The following is a 16,112-nucleotide window of genomic DNA, read 5'->3' as shown; positions in this document are numbered from 1 at the left end:
ACACCAAGTCTTTAAAGGGCAATAAAACATTACTTCAGCTTGATTGCCAGGCAAACTGAGACTGTGTCATCTGTCAGCATCAGCTGATAAAGAAATAGGCATTAATAGACCTTAAGGAAAAACTAAGTGTTGGTTTGAGCTGTTGGTGTTCCAGATCTGTTCTATGGCCAGAGCTGTCTTCCAGTTACACACAAAGACAGGCACAGCTCAAGGTTTTCCTGCTGCTATGGAGCTGCATTCTTGTCATTTGGCTGTTACTATTCATTACCTGCACTGTTAATTTGGAGTTTTGTGAGACATGTTTTGCCAACGTTCCTTTTCAAGGTACTTAGAAAGAAGCAGCCAGCAATGGAACAAACACCTTGAGCAAAGAAATGGGGAACAAAGAGCTATCAGCAACCAAGAGAACTAAAACACTGCAGTGTTTCTCGTTCAAGGTCAAGCCAGGAACAACACACAGATAAAGTTTCCACACACAGCATAACTCAGCAGCTGGAGATAAAGCCCACACTTAGGCAGAATAAGCATGAAAAAATGCACATTTCGACTCTCATTTCAGGGAGATGACAGTGTAGTCACAGATTTACTCTTAACACTGGAGCCATTTAGAACTGAGGGAACTCATCACCTCATGCCACAGTGAGACATAAGGGAGATGTGACCTTGGGGTGGGTGTACAAGGCTTAAAACATGTTCAAGATGCACTTATCTACCTGTGTGCACATACCCCTGGTACCCTGAGGCCTGCTGAACAGGGCTAACACTGAACACCTTTGGAAATAAGACCTGAGGCAGTGAATGCACTTCCTCTTAAAACACCAGGAAAAATAGTTAAGTGCTCACATCATTTCCTATTCCTGACTCCTTAAGACAAACAAAAGAGTCACTTCCTCAAGATGGAGAAGTATTTTGAGCAGCCAGTTTAGGATTGCTTTAAGATCACCCAGCAGAAACAATCAACTTGTTTACCCAGGGCTTGCTGTGGCACTGCTATCTCAGACAAGCAATGCTGGCAGGCAGGAAATGAGAGTGCTATGAAGATCCTCACTTCACATAATAAACCAGTGCTACTGTATACCAGCTCTCAAAAAGTAACACAGCCCCATAACCACACTGATAATCAACTGTGGGATTAGATGCAGGTGAAGTAACGCGTGTCTGTGAAACAACAGAGAATAATTACACAAAGGAATATGTTAAGCAAGGGCAAAGTCATGATTACAGCAGCACAAATGAAAGCAATGGCTGAAGAAAAAGCTGATAAGGGCTGCCTGAATAATGGGTTCCCTGCAACACCTCTGTTGTGGGATATAAATTCAGACACGTTCAAAACCAAGAGCTACTGCTGGAGTCAATGTGCCTGTAATGAAAGGATCTTGATTTATTTTTAGCAGGAAGCTCCCTGCATCGGTTTCAGTGCCACCACCTGATTTGAGCTACTTGAAAGACTGGAAGTCAAAACAGTGCACTATTTTTGTGCCACAAAAACCAACGCATGATACGTACACCACGGTTTTGATTTTCCTCCGCAGAGGGGAGAAGCAGCAATAAGAACCAGATACCCAAAGACAAGTACCTTCACCTCTTCTTACTTCAGTTCATGCCTGTGGCAAATGGGAAATTGCAAATATTCACATGCCATCATTCATCACAGGAGAAGGTGCTAAATAAAATACTTGTATCCAGTAAGTGCCGGGCTTGCCTGAGGAATCTCCGTAGCTTGCCTGTTTTTGGGGCCCAAGTTCATTGTATCCAACAAGGACACTCATTTCCAGAAATCACAAACCAAATTACAAGTGAGAAGACAGCACTGTTATAGGTTAAGAACAATAAAACCATCCGCAACATGATCCTTGTAAAACAGACAATACACAAAGAAGCGAAGTGGCAACTTTTATACCTGGTTATTGAAAAGTATGTTTGGAGCAAAGTGCTCCTCTGTGGATCAAGAGGGTTTTAGTTACAGCATTTTAACTGGAAACATTCAGTGACACTTACAAACATTTTAACTCTGCTGATGAGAAGAGGGAACAACCTTAACTCCATCTGGCAGCTGGTGACGAGATGGGGTATGAAGAGCTCACATATTGTAATAGCAGCTCCTGAGCCTCTCTATTTTAAGTTCCGACTGCAACATATGCAAATACACAACAACAAAGTGAACACTTCTGAAGTGACAACTGCTAAGAAATGCTCAAGCTGTTACGTAGCTTGAAGCTCGCTGGTGGAGCTCCAGCAGTCACTCCTGTCTTCAGTGGTTTCATCAGCAGCACTGGGCTCACAAACACACAACTGACCCGAGAATCACAAGATTGGCCTCGCAGGAACACATAAGGCTTTGCAGATCTATTTTGTTTGTGCAAGTTCGCTATCACTTACACGCCAGTCTTCTGAAGAAAGGTGAAAAGAACAAGTTTGGGATTAGGTTCTCATGCTAATCGTCAGGAGGACAGCTGTTGGGTATTCCGATGAACCGGCTTGCTGACAACACGCAGAAGACCCCAGCAAAATTAATCTGGCTGATGCACTGGCTCGTTTTTCCTGGCATTTATATCACCATCCCACCACGAAGTATCTATTCCTCTGCTAAATGCAGTAAGTGCTCATTCCAAAAATACAGTCCCCTGAGCACTGGCACGGTTATCAACATTCCCTGGGCAACTGGGAAGGTAAAGCACGAAGATCACCTTTTGGAAACTTTGTTTTCCAAGAGCTGTGCTGCAGATTTTAGTGCCAACTTCAACGCTTAGGTAGACAAGGGTGGAAACGTGATACAACAGATACTCTGAGTTAGAAAGAAAAACATGTAAATATTTGTTCCATTTATTGGCACTTATTTGAAAAGCATAAATATCCAACAGAAAAAAAAGACAAGTGGATTTACACACAGCCATGAAACCCCCCCAACCAACGCATCTTCCTTATAAGATTGGGACACCCGGGGGCCCATTCTTAAGAAGAAAGTAAGATGAAAAAGTCAGTCTTGGCCTCACCACAGAAGAGTGAGCGCACAGCAACTCTTTGGCACATCATCTGAAATCCCAAAAGGAAACTAGGCCATATTAGATGGCAAGGAGACACCACACACAAGTTCATCCATTGGCCACAGGGCAAAGGACAGTCTGAATAATAACAGAAGAATCTGCAGGCAAGAAGTTGGCTACTGCAATAATTTAAGAGGAATTAAATCAGAAGCAAACCATGACATACGTTACTTGAACAGTGTAAAGCTGTTAAATAGGTTCTATTTTTTTTCCTACAATAAAGGTACCTAGTAGTTGTTGGTCCTGAAGTCACTAGGCAGTAAGTCATCCATTTCTACTTCTGATGGCTGCTGTCCAAAGCTCCATCCACGTGAATATGTCCCAGCAGAATTCAAACTGGGCTTCTCTCCTACTTGAGGACCCTTCCAATCTTCACATTTAGCATTCAAAAAACAAACATTTTGCTCCATTATTGACCTCTCTGGAGAGAAGGCTTGCAACCATATGGTACAGATGCATACACATGTACAGACAGGGATCCAGCTGGAGAAGTTCAATTCCGTACCAGGAGTCAACCACCAAAATGAGGTTGCCACAGGAACATTTGAAACAGTTCTCTATGCTGGTTTACAAGTTTTTCTTCTTGTCTGGTGAATTTCAGGGTGAAATCAGGATGTCTCAATCCAATGGCTTTTTCAGTAGAGTACAAGAAGCCTGAAGCACGGCAGATCACCAAACTCCAACTTCCAACCAGCACCTAAAGCTTACAACAGCAGAAAAACCCTGGTGCTCTTATTCAATGCAGTAACATCAAGAGATTAAATTCTGAGCTGATCTGATCACCTGAACCTGTACAAAAGCATTCATCGTCCCTCTTTGTTTTCATCCATCCAAAGTCACACACAAGGACAAATACTGAGTTAAAATAATGCACTTCTGGAGTACTAAATACTAAGAACTCACAACTTAATGTTTTGTGCTAAGCATGATAACTGTTTTTCCCAATTAAAAGATTAATGGAGCTTCTACCACTCTAATACATCATGTAAATGAAGGAAAAAATAAAAAATAAAAAATCACAAAAACCCAGAAGGTTCCACATTAACTTTGGGTTTAGTCACAACAGCAGTCCTGATCATGAGTAAAATCCAAGACACACATCTAAGATGACAATACACCAGCTTGTTCTTTTGGAATCTAATTAGAACAACAGAATTTAGTAAGTCGATCCCAACAGAATACAGGGATCAATTACTCTTCTCCCTACCCCCCAATATTCCCTCTTTTATATGAAGAGCAACAGCAAAACAACCTAACGTACACTGAGGGAAATAAAAACAAATTAGTAAGCTGCTTCATCGATCTAAGACTGAGGACAAATGTGAATTATGTCACTACACAAAGCACCACTTCATAGTAGCAAGGACGCTGCCTCTTGTCTGCTGGAGAGCCAAGTCTTCTGCAAGCATGCAGTATTTGTAACTTACACCAACAGGAATAAATCCATAGGAAATCAACAGCTTGGATACTGATGTCGGCATCGACTATGTTTGCAATTCAAAATGCTTACTGTATTTCAGTAAACATCATACAAGTCACTAGAAACATGAATTCCTCCTCAAGGAACTATTCTGGAAGTTGTCTCGAAATAATGACATTTCTGGAAGTTCCTATGAGGAACAGAATCACATAAAAGACTCAGTTACACACAACAGGAAGCCTTATTGATATCCAGTCTGTTTCTTGGTATCCACTAGCAGATATTCGCTTCTCAATCGATAGGTAACTTAGCTGTAAGATCTACTGGTAAAAATGGAGACCTGGAGTCAGAAAGTGACACTGGAGAGCCGGTGCTGGCGCCAGCTTCAGCTGGTGAGTCACAGGAAGAGCCTGCACTGCTTCTGTTGTCATCAAGGGTGTGCGCCAACAAACTGAAAACACAGCGACATCAAGATATGAGAAATGAAGCACTCCAGTTCCTCTTAAGAGTTCCAAACATTGGCGTCTGCTCGTTATAGGCCCACTTTAAGAACAAGCATACAGCTCTGAAGGAACAGCAAATCGCACATTTGAAATAAACCTGTAACAATACACCTTGCCATCTCCTTCAAACAGAAATAACATCTGCCCTTTTCTCTTCAGCTTAGCCCAAAATAGTTCACTTCTTTACAAATGTTGCAAGCTTTACCCCCATCTCTCACAAGGTCCTCATGCATCCAGACGCTCTTTTCAGCATATTTCACAGGATGCAAAATGCTGTTTCATCACCAGTGACAACAACAAACTGTTTTTAAGAACTACCATCTTCTAAAATAAACGGCAAATTAAACCCATTCTGCTCTGCCTGCTATGAACAGGACGTGCTAACAAGTTGTTGTTTTCAAATACACCTGTTTTACAACATCCATTGCAATGGGCTTAAAGCTTGTGCACTCCTATATACTTTAGATGACACCATAAACAATCTCATCTTCGTAACTGTCCAGACATACCCTACATATTACTGCACCCTCCTAGTCAAAATATTGAACCCCCTTACTATTTCATGTGGCCAGTTTTTCATTAGTGCTTCTTGTCTCCTCCTAGCAGGGATGGTTGGGGTAGTCCAATATGACAAAGCACAAAGGTAGAAAACAAAACAAAAATATCCCCCCCAACATTAACATCCATATTTAATTACAATTAGGAACTGGATTTCAGAAGTTGCCAGCCATAAGGGATCTCTAGTTCCTAAAGATTTTCAACTCCCATATACCTGAAAGCACATCAACAGACAAGGACTGCCCATCTGTTCTAGAAATTCTAAACTTGAAGTGAGTGGTGCTGTCTGTTTACTTTCACACCTTCAAAAACACAGGATGCTTGCACTAATTAGAAAGAAATGTAACTCCAAGTGTGAGCATTGCCTGATGAAAAAGAGACTTTAGTGCTTTTGATGCAACCTGCACAACAGAGTGGCAATTACCATCCACCAAGGTCTGGCTGGTGCAAAGCTTCAGAGGAAAGCATGTTGGTGGAGCCTTGGAATAACCTTTTTGGATGATCTTCCATTTCAGTTACACCTTTAGTAAGAGAGGAAGGGTGACAAAAATTACTACTCATTTAAACCAACATCTTCCACAGCACAAAATGCACAAGTTCCATCTTATGAAGTAACACTCCATAGGCTGTAATATTTAAAACAAGAGTTTGATGCTGAAATTTTAAAAGTAATTTGTTAGATACCTTTTAGCCTAAGCACTGGGAAGAGCTTAACAAATTATGGACCGAGGTGCGAATATCAGGTATTTGTACTTCAGAAGAAAGTGTTTTCATTTAATTCAGCTCAAACAGTTCACTGACTTCTAACAGCAAAGCAGAGAAGCTGAGAAGAAGTAAAGCTGTTTTCTCTCTTGTAATTAATGAAGTTCAGAATTAATTATCATTAAACAACTCCAGCAACACAGATGCATTGGGTCAGAAGCAGCTTTACTGAACAGTACGTACTAATTTATTGCTTCATCACCACAAACAGTCTTATTTATTTGGAAATCTGTAACACCCTCTATTTCCAGTCACTCTGCATCAGCTGGTACAACAGAATTACAAAGAGCTACACATGAATTATGGTCAAAGTAACCATTTTGCCTGCTGTCCTAGCCAAAAACAAATGCTGTACCTTTTCTTTTTATTGGTCCAAGAACACTTGGTCGAATGCAGTTAATTGGACTCTGGCTTCTCCTGCTAAAAAGGAGACAGATGCTACACTCATATCACCATTAACACAGAAAGCCTGAAAACATGTAAAGAATCAAAAGACTTCCAGATAACAAAGTGCTAAATGGAACGCAGTCAGATAATAGGCATTAAAACAGCCTCTCCTAAATAGTTTCCTGTCATTTTATTTGCATTTATTTAAAAGAACGAGCAGGGAGCACAGACCCCTGGTCTCAGCTAGGTCTCAGTATTCCACAACTGGAGCAGTCTGAAAGCTCAGGCAGTACTTTGCTTAAGCATTATGGCCCAGTATAACATAATGGTTTTCTGCCTGTACCACTCAGAACAAAACAGAACCCACAACAAATCCTGAATCAGTTGGGGTTTTTTCCCCTTAAAATTCAATCTAGTTACTCAAAAAGTGATTAGAAGCAATATAGAGATCATATTGCAAAGACCGATACTGAAATGTAGCCCACTTCCCTGATGTTAAAAGGATTTCAACAGCTATTTTAAGACGCTGTAAAATCTAACATTCAGATGAGTATAGCAAGTTGAACATAAGAAATGTAACTATTTACATAACATCTTGGTATTTCAAAAGCCTCGTGTGAGTAAGCTGTGCCAGCTTCCTATTATTGATATGATCTTGAACTTACCTTGAAAATCGCCTTGTTGGACTTGGGCTAGGACTGGGAGGTAATCCACTGCTACTCACCAGACTTTGCAGAGATGGTGAGAAGCATTGCTGAGAGCAGAAGTTTGTGTTATTTACATTTAGTATCACACCCATACGGTAGAAACCAATCCTTTATGCAGGAAAATTAGCAACCCATTACAAATTTAAAGCAACCCACTGAGCTGGCCACACCAAGATAGTGATTTTGGTTACTGAGAAAGAAACTGAAGATGGACAGACTCCATTTTCATGCAGAACGCATGCAAGTCGACAAGCATTTATTCCATCTCAGGCTGGTTAAACACACTAGTTAATAAAACAAGAACATGTGCCTCCTCCTCTTGTTTTAAGTTGAAAGCGAATTCAATTGATTTACCACAGACTAGCAGTGGAACACTCCACAGAAATTCTCATCTACGAGACGTACAGCTGCTAGCTGGGAGTTTATTACCATGTTTTGCTCACCTTCCCTATTCCTCTGGTAGGTGAAGGAGCTGGAGAGACTGGGACAAAGTCTACTTGCTTTGGTGATGATGATTTTTCAAAATCATTGTTACTCTGTAAACAGTGCATACAGTTAATGTTGTGAGCAAGTAGAGAAGGGCTGTTTTGTGTAGAACTGAGTCTGATTCAAAAGTTATCAGCCTTCATCCTCGTGATTTTTTTTTCTTGGGCATTCTAAAACAAACCTTAAGCATTACTTGTTAGGTATTAGAACACAGAAGAAAATTTGGACATGCAGACATCCATGCAGTTCTCTTTTGACATTCCAGCCCAAGGAACCTACAGGTATCCTTGAGTAACTGATAACTGTGTGCCTTAAGAGTGTGAAAAACTGCTGGTGATACAGTCACCACCTTAATTGTGCTTAAACTATACAAAAAAGGTTGAAGTAAGTTTCTCTAGTGTCCTGATACTGATAACAGGAATACAAATTAAAGCACAAATGCATTACCAGGCTCAAGCTCTCCTCCCATGACTGGCTCATCTGCATTGCTACTTGCACTTCTCTATAAAGAAGAAAAGAAACGTATTGCCCTAGGCCCACAGAAGACTGGATTAAGTAAGCTAGCTTTCCTTAATGCTTACCTTTCATGGACTGTTTCTCTGTTCATCAAGTTCATTCCTTCTTCCTAGAAAAAAATAGATGAAAAATTAATTAAGGCAAAAAAAGGGAAAAAAAAAGATTTTATTTTACTTCAGTATAGAGATTTTTATCAACTTAGTTAAGTAAGGATAACCTCAAGCTCTCACAAGACACAGAGAGCTGAGAGGAAGAAAAAAGGAAAGAACCACATTAAGAGACACCATCAACAAGTCTTTATGGGAGTTGGCTGTTTTTCACACAGTTTTTGTATTAAATTTATTTTCACTTCTATCAAAAAGTACTTCAAATGCAGAACAATAGCAACCAAAAATCCTACACGTGCTGCAGTGTCTTCACATGCTCTTGCAGATTATTATTTCTTAAAGTAGAAACACATTTAAGGACACAACTGGATTGATAGAATAAGGAATACCCCTTATCCTACCTACTAGTATCCATTGCATCTTATTGCTCCACAGCGTATGCAATAAATGTGGAATTTGGTGTTTTCTTCTAAAACATTCATACAATATTGTTAAAACAGATCAGAGATGAAGCATTAAACATTAACGTGACTCAATCCCCTCTTAGGTATGTGTGCATCCTTCCTTAAAACTAAATGAACACTGTGCACGCAGTTGAGTGAATGGGTAAATTCCCCAGTTCAGTCCATTTTGAGAATGAAAGCTGAACTAAACACATTCACTATGTCCACCTTATGTAGGGAAAGCCTCACTAACACAGTTCATTGTGAGCTTTGCTGGGATTTGAAAGAGACGAGAAGTGAAGCACACTGTTCCTGTGTATGCTGGGAAGCACACAGCACAGAGAATTTCAACTCGTGCATTTAAATACCAAATACAAGTTAGGAAATGTCAGCACTCAAATTTATGGAGTAACACTGAACACAAAAATATCTGAACTTAAAACAATGTGAATGATCAAACTTTATTTCCTGTAAGAAATATAGCAGAGAAACCACAGTCATTCATCTCCTTGTGCTCGTCACATCTATATATTTCTCCTAAGTTTTTCTATATTGATAAAAACAGCTTTAAAACCGACTTGAGTGCTTCAGGCTCTCTTGAAGCCAGTACACTGCTCACATAGCAAACAAAAACAGTTGTCTTCTTCAGGGTTACTAATGCACACACCTTAAATATCGAGTGGCATGAGGAAGCACCTTACATCACTTTGGACATCATACCCTGAAAATGCTGTCTGAAAGTTTTGTTCTTACAAAGTAATGTATATTCATACTCATTGAAAAGTTCAAAGTTAAGAGCAAAATCAAGCACCTTCAAGCTAGTTTTATAAGTACTTGACTGCCAAGAAGTCAATCAGTAAATCACTGAATGGCTTAGGTTGGGTGGGTTCTCAAGGATCATGAAGCTCCAACCCCAGAGCCACAAGCAGGGCCACCAGCCTCCCCATTTAATACCAGACCAGGCTGTCCAGGGCCCCATCCAACTTGGCTTTGAACACCTCCAGGGATGGGGCATCCACAGCCTCTCTGGGCAGCTGTTCCAGCACCTCATCACTCTCATAGTAAAGAGCTACCCCATTATATCCAACCTAAATATTCCCTCCTTCAACGTAAAACCATTTCCCTTTGTCCTGCCAAGGACAATATTTAAAATGGAGGAGCCACAAGAGTTTGAGTTTGCCAGTTTTAAAACATGCATCTTCAGCCTGAGCTGCGCTGTGGGTAGTTATTTAAGCCTGCCCAGATATTTGCCATCCTCCCTCCTCCTCCTCCATACTCTATCACCCTTCCCCTCACACTCTAATGGCACAACCAGTGATCTGGATGAGAATCTTATGCAGATGAAAAGCTGCCCAGCCAGGAGAGTCTGAACTATGCTATTTTTTGTTTTTTTTTTCTTTGCCAGATTGCTTCCTTATCCAGTTCTTTTTCTGGCTGCAGTAAATGCTGTGCCAACACAAGTTGTTATTAGCCTTAAGTGTTTATGCTGGTCTGACTGCCAAAAAAGCTCAGTGAAACTTTACTGGAAGGGTTTACGTTACAGGTTTCCTTCCTAAAGTGTCAGTTCTAAGACCCTTTACCTCCTTCAGTTCAAGTCTTCTCACTGTAACACGTATCTGTCTCTTTATAGAATCTGGAACACTGCAAACAAGATGTAGTCTTTACTTTCAAACATGCCTTGAAGCAACAGAGTGCTGCAGACTTGCTACAAAACCCCACAAAAACAACCCAGCCACCTACAAGCAATTTCATATTTAGAAGTTATAACCTATTCTTACCTGTTTGATTTGATGAAGACGGCTGCTAGGAATACGGATAGGCGATGATGGCACAAACTGCAGAACAAAGCAATACATGACTTAAAAACCACAGGGGAGGGAGGAGAAAGTGCAGAAATACAACAGTGTAACTCTATCTTAAACTCAAAACATATGCACAAAGGGTTTTGTTTGTTTAAACAGCACTTGTAACACTCAGTATACACAAACTCTGTAAAGTACTCCCAAGAACATGATCGTATGCATTTCCACATTACACTGCTGCGTATGCTCACAGGTAAAGTTTCACTGGTGCCACTCTGGCAGACAGCACGACCAAAATAAGCAGTCAGCTTCCCCCAGTGCCACTGCCCTTCCATTTCTGTCCCTGCACTGCCCTCTCTCTTCTGCCAACACAAGCACCCGTGGGGCCTCACAGCAAAAAGGGAAAAACAAACCCAGAGAAAGCTGTTGCTTAAACAGTGGCTCAACATTTAACCACGGCCTAAAGTGCTTTGCCTTAAAAGAAAAAAAAAAAACAGTAGGAAAGAAAACCACAGCATTTACTCACTAGATGCCACTGATGTGTTCTGAAAGGAATTACACAGATCCTGAGCACAGCTGATCCCTAGGCAATGACATGTATTTACCAGAAATGGCATAGCAGCCCCTGTTGATGTCATTATAAAAGAGTGAGAGTCTGAGACTTGGAAAAGTTCATACGGCAAGAAAAGCTCCTAGAATTCAGCTAAACAACTGAGACAAGCACTGTAACAGCCCAGAGACGGGGCCAGAAAGTGCACTCCTGTTACCAAAGCACTTTGACAGCTCCCACCATTCTCATTAGAGTTAACACAACACATCAGAAAATTCACTTCTTTCCCATTCAGCTTAACACAATGTGAAATAGTAACTGAACTTAGAATGTATCTCTTGAAATAAAACTCTTCGAATTAACAGCTTCGGTCATTCACTGAACATTGTAACCAACTTTGTTACAGCTTAAGCTGCAATAAAACTTACTTTTTCTAAGCACATCAAAAAGTGTTTTGAAGTACATTTTATCCCCTATGTACTGTGAAATTAAATGTATCAAAACAGATGTCAATCTAGCATAACGTCTAAGGCCATAAAACTACACTTCTTTTGCTCTAGCATGAATACCAGGGGAAGTTGCTTAGGGTCCTTAATACTGAAGGTTAATTACGTTCCAGAAACTATTTAGATGCAGCTGATCCTGGCTTAGGGCAACAGAAGGAGAGGATAATCTCTTAAGTTCACTTCCAATTTCATTCCCCTTGCCATGCTCAACAGAACCAGAAACCAGCCCATCATTCGAAGAGCTAATTCAAAGAGATGAGGTACCAATCTAGCTGATGAAGCACCTGATTTTTAGCATAAGTTTCAGCTGTATTTTGTCAGCATCTGGTCAGCAAGGAGTGAAGAATACTTGCAAGCCCAAGAAACTGACATGAGTTGGATTATATGAGGCCATAGGGACAGTTCCTCATGGGGTCGGTGTTTAATTCAAGTCTCTGATGCAGGCCTTGTGGAATATAAAAGGCTTGGAAGGATGCAGTCTCATAGAGCTCTGAATGCAAGGTAATAAGAGGAAGAGCTCTTTATATAAGAAAATGCACAGTAGGTTTAAGAAGATGAGAAAAGAGACACAAACTGCAAAGTGTTACTAAAAATCCCTTTGTTAGCTCTAAACCAATTTCTGCCCTTAAGCAACATGTTCATCCTTCCTCAAAAAGCTTCCATTCTTAACAGAAGAGTACACCTCCTTTTCAGCTCCCAGGACAGCTGTAAGAATTAGCCTATCAAAGCACCAGCTCCTGCTTCCCAGCAAGTTCCAGGCAATACTCCCCAAGTTAGAATTCTCTCTTCTTTTTTTCCCCCCAGCAATTGAGGAGCTTCAAGAAGAGAACCTAACAAACTGAGGTTTACCTTCAGTTTGTTTCTCCTTTAGTCTGACCATAAGAATAAATTTCCTCTAAGCTGCAGCCCTAGAAAATACATGAAAAAGAGAGACACTTGTTTAATAATTTGTTACCATAATAGTCTATCAGGATTTCTTTCCGAATAACCTTTCTAAAACTTTACATCAAGTATCCTGGATATGTTACAGACACAAGCTTTTGCTTGTGTAGCCCTCTGTCTTGATTTTAGAACAGAATGTTAGCAGAGGGACATCAGTCAAGGAAATAAGAGTGTGCCATTCTTCAGCCTCTAGCACGGAGCTAGCAGGTTACTTCTAAAGCCTTGTCAAAAGGCATCTAAGAAATAACAGGGTGACTGCAATCAGCCTTACAGGAGACAACGATGCTGCAAAAGAAACCAAACAGGGGTAGAATAGATAGAATCAGAACACACTGAAGGCCATTATGGTAGCATCACTGGGTTACTGTGTTTTTTCCCCTTACTTAATGGGAAATTGTTGCTACTCCCCACCTACCTGAACATTAGCTCTTCCAAAACTTTAATAAGATATTGGTTGCAGCTAAGCATTACCTTGCATATGTCTCTTTTTCCTATGGCTGTTTTAGGAGGAAAGTTACATGAAGCTGGCAAAACTCCTTTCTGCTGGAGAAAGCAACTGCCCAACATACCCCAGCCCTTCTGATAAGGGCCAGCAAACCAATACATGCAACCTGTGCAGGTGTTCTCAATTGGTTACCACCCCACCCTCCTATCACAACTCATTAAGTACTAAAAACACAAGGCACACAATAATTCCCCTGGATCAAAGACCCGTATGCGCAAATTAATAGCTTACAAGTTCAGATTTTTGGGAACTGTAATAACAAAACTGTGATAAAAACTGAAGTGTTTCCAAGAGGTAGAATTACTCATTTAGGGAGTCTCAGGCTCTGTGTTCCATCAGCCAGTTCTATCTCATTGCATCAGCTGTAGATTTCAGCAGTATGATCTGACTTAAATAGAAAAAGAACTTAAAACCTGAACACAACTGCACTTACTTTTTAAGCATCAGAAATTATGAGCACATTGGTTACTGAACAATAGCACATCTATACAACCTGCTTTCTTTGCTAACTATCTGACTTTTAGAACATCTGCTCACATTCCCTTGGATGCATTCAAGGCCAGGCTGGATGTGGCTCTGGGCAGCCTGATATAGTGGTTGGTGACCCTGCACATGGCAGGGGACTTGAAACTGGATTATTTTTGAGGCCCTTTTCAACCCAGGCCAGTCTATGATTCTATGAATCATTACAACGACAGTGAAACACAAGTACTCACCAAGGCCAAACAGCCTACAGAGAGCATTCGCTACAGCTACAATATACTAATATCAGAGCAGAGCCCTGTTTCTGAAAATGTGGTTAATTTCAGAGATTAAAAACTCCTTTCCTTCTTTACTTCAGGCCCAAAGCAAAGTGTGCAAACTGATGTGGGTGCTCTAATTGTGTCCTTACCAGACTGTGACGATTCATAACCGTGGTGCTGTTCCTGCGGGTTCGCAGAACGCTGCCCTGGAACACCTGTGAGTTATCACTGTGAAAAGAAACAGCTGTCAAATGCAAAAGCCACTGCCTTCCCATCAAAAAGCACCTCTTGCAATAAGCTCAGTTTCAAACGCTATGAAGGTTCTCATCTCAAGAAGCACAACCAAGTCCCAGCTACTTCTATCACTCAACTGAGCCTAAAAATAATAAGACAATTAAGACAGACCCTTTCTGTGGGAATTGATTATGTTTGGAGGGGCTGCAGGCAGCAGACATCATCCAACAGAACAAGTTTGTAACAGCATATAACCAGAAACCAGCTTCAGTGGCAGCAGAACATGACAATGCAGCACTTAGTAACTCTTGTCACTAGGAACACATTCTAAACTCTTTTGCAGCATAGGTTACATTAAGCATGATGCAAAAAAAACAGCTTAAAAACCCCTGAGACTTTTGGCTGCGGTGATGTCTCTAATCAGGAAGCAACACATCAATTTAAACGATGCAGGATGAGGTATGTGACATAAGCACAGTTCCTTTTTCAAAGCAATTCTATTGATCCCTAAACTAAGTTTCTCTGGCCATCTCTTGTCTTACCAACAGCAATTAATCAGTACTCAATGATACCAAAGGAATTCACTTTCAGCAGAAACTTTGAGCTACATGGATTGAGTCCAATAATCAGTGTGTACTGGAAAGAAGTGGGGGGGGGTGGAAAGATCTATTTGGCATGAAAACAGGAATCAAGAGCTGAGTGAAGGGTAAATCCTGTCCTCTAAGAAATGCCACCTGGACAAATTCTTACCAAATCTGTTACCAGGGAAATGGGGCCAATGGGCAGCAACAGAGCAGGAGCAACAGCCCAGGAGCTGAGCTTTGTTCCAGTTTGCTCAACAAAGCCATTCTGGGAGGAAAAACAAGTGCCATTTCTTGCCAAGAGCTGCAATCTGACAAGAAGAGTTTTCTGCTGGAAAATTCCTAACAGGCAAACCACTGCAACCACCTGCAATTAGTCTGTAGGCTTTCAGTGCTATTTACATAAACACCTCACCGAGTGGATGCAGCTTTAAGGCCAGAGCTCTGCCTTACCTTTCTGCCTGCCCAGAGCCTGCATTAAACCATTTGTTTATAACACACCGAGGAGATTTCAGGCTTCACAGTTTGTTTTTATAACTTAAGAAGCGTCCCTGAGGAGCAGCCACGGCTCACAGCGCTCCGGCCCTGCTCAGAGCTGTGTGGGCACAGCTGCTTCCTGCAGTTACACAAACCTATTGCGGTTCTGCTCGCTTAACGTCGGCCCACGGCTGGCTAGACAAGCACTAACACTTTCAGAGCTGCAGAAGGTTTTGGTAGGAGGTCAATGAGGAGCCCAAAGGTCACCCGGAATTAACAACAGCCAAAGCAACGCACAGGACAGCGGAGGCCGCTTCGTCCTGCGGTACCGCCGGGCCCCACGGAGCGGCGTCACGGCGCGTTGCCCGCCGCCCGGCCGGGCCGCGCTCACCTGAGGCCGTGGATGAGGGGGGCGCTGTTGGATCTCCTCAGCCCGCCGCCGTCGCTCGGTGCCGCGGCGCTCCCCGGCGGCAGCTCCAGGTCCAGCTCCATTTTCTCCTGAGCCATCGCGGCGGCGGCTCCGGCTCGTCCCGCTCCGCCGCGACGCCCATTCACTGCCGCCGCCCGCCGCGGCTCCTCACGCCGCGGCCGCCCCTACAGGCCCCGCGGGACAGCGGGACCCTGCGAGGAGGGCGGCCCCAGCAGCGCCCCATACCGGCTGCGGCCCGGCCCGCTCCCACAGCCGCTGTCGTTACGCTCCGCGGTGCCGCCGCTACTGAAGGAGCGAGCGACTCAGGCCGGACCCCCCCACAGCCCCTCACCCTGCACACAGCGCGCATGCGCAGCGGGGCGCCCGCACGGCGCCGTGAGCTGAGGCCCCGTGGCGGCAGTGCGCATGC

The 16,112-nt window shown here is 42.3% G+C and overlaps 1 protein-coding gene across 9 annotated transcripts; it reads right to left on the bottom strand.

Annotated features, from left to right (window-relative positions):
* Window positions 1-2,790: 2,790 nt before the first annotated feature.
* Window positions 2,791-16,043, bottom strand: LOC107312691 (P2R1A-PPP2R2A-interacting phosphatase regulator 1). 9 transcript variants are annotated; one of them, XM_015860336.3, is made up of 10 exons: window positions 15,665-16,043; window positions 14,131-14,209; window positions 10,712-10,768; window positions 8,449-8,492; window positions 8,315-8,369; window positions 7,825-7,917; window positions 7,340-7,428; window positions 6,643-6,707; window positions 5,927-6,046; window positions 2,791-4,915 (listed from the first exon to the last, which is right to left on the bottom strand). In XM_015860336.3, the coding sequence occupies exons 1-9, from the start codon at window positions 15,778-15,780 to the stop codon at window positions 5,946-5,948; spliced, it is 699 nt and encodes a 232-aa protein (XP_015715822.1). In that variant the 5' UTR covers window positions 15,781-16,043; the 3' UTR covers window positions 2,791-4,915; window positions 5,927-5,945. The 9 variants fall into 9 exon arrangements, with proteins under 9 accessions (XP_015715822.1, XP_015715816.1, XP_085402262.1 ...); XM_015860330.3 differs by having other exon boundaries at window positions 5,950-6,046; XM_085546136.1 differs by having other exon boundaries at window positions 6,643-6,704.
* Window positions 16,044-16,112: the final 69 nt, after the last annotated feature.

The sequence above is a fragment of the Coturnix japonica genome, chromosome 4 (genome assembly GCF_054131305.1).
Source record: "Coturnix japonica strain WE chromosome 4, WE-NBRP24, whole genome shotgun sequence".
Lineage (NCBI taxonomy): Eukaryota > Metazoa > Chordata > Aves > Galliformes > Phasianidae > Coturnix > Coturnix japonica.
Note: the sequence above shows the minus strand (reverse complement) of the source record. Positions and strands in the feature narration are given on the sequence as shown.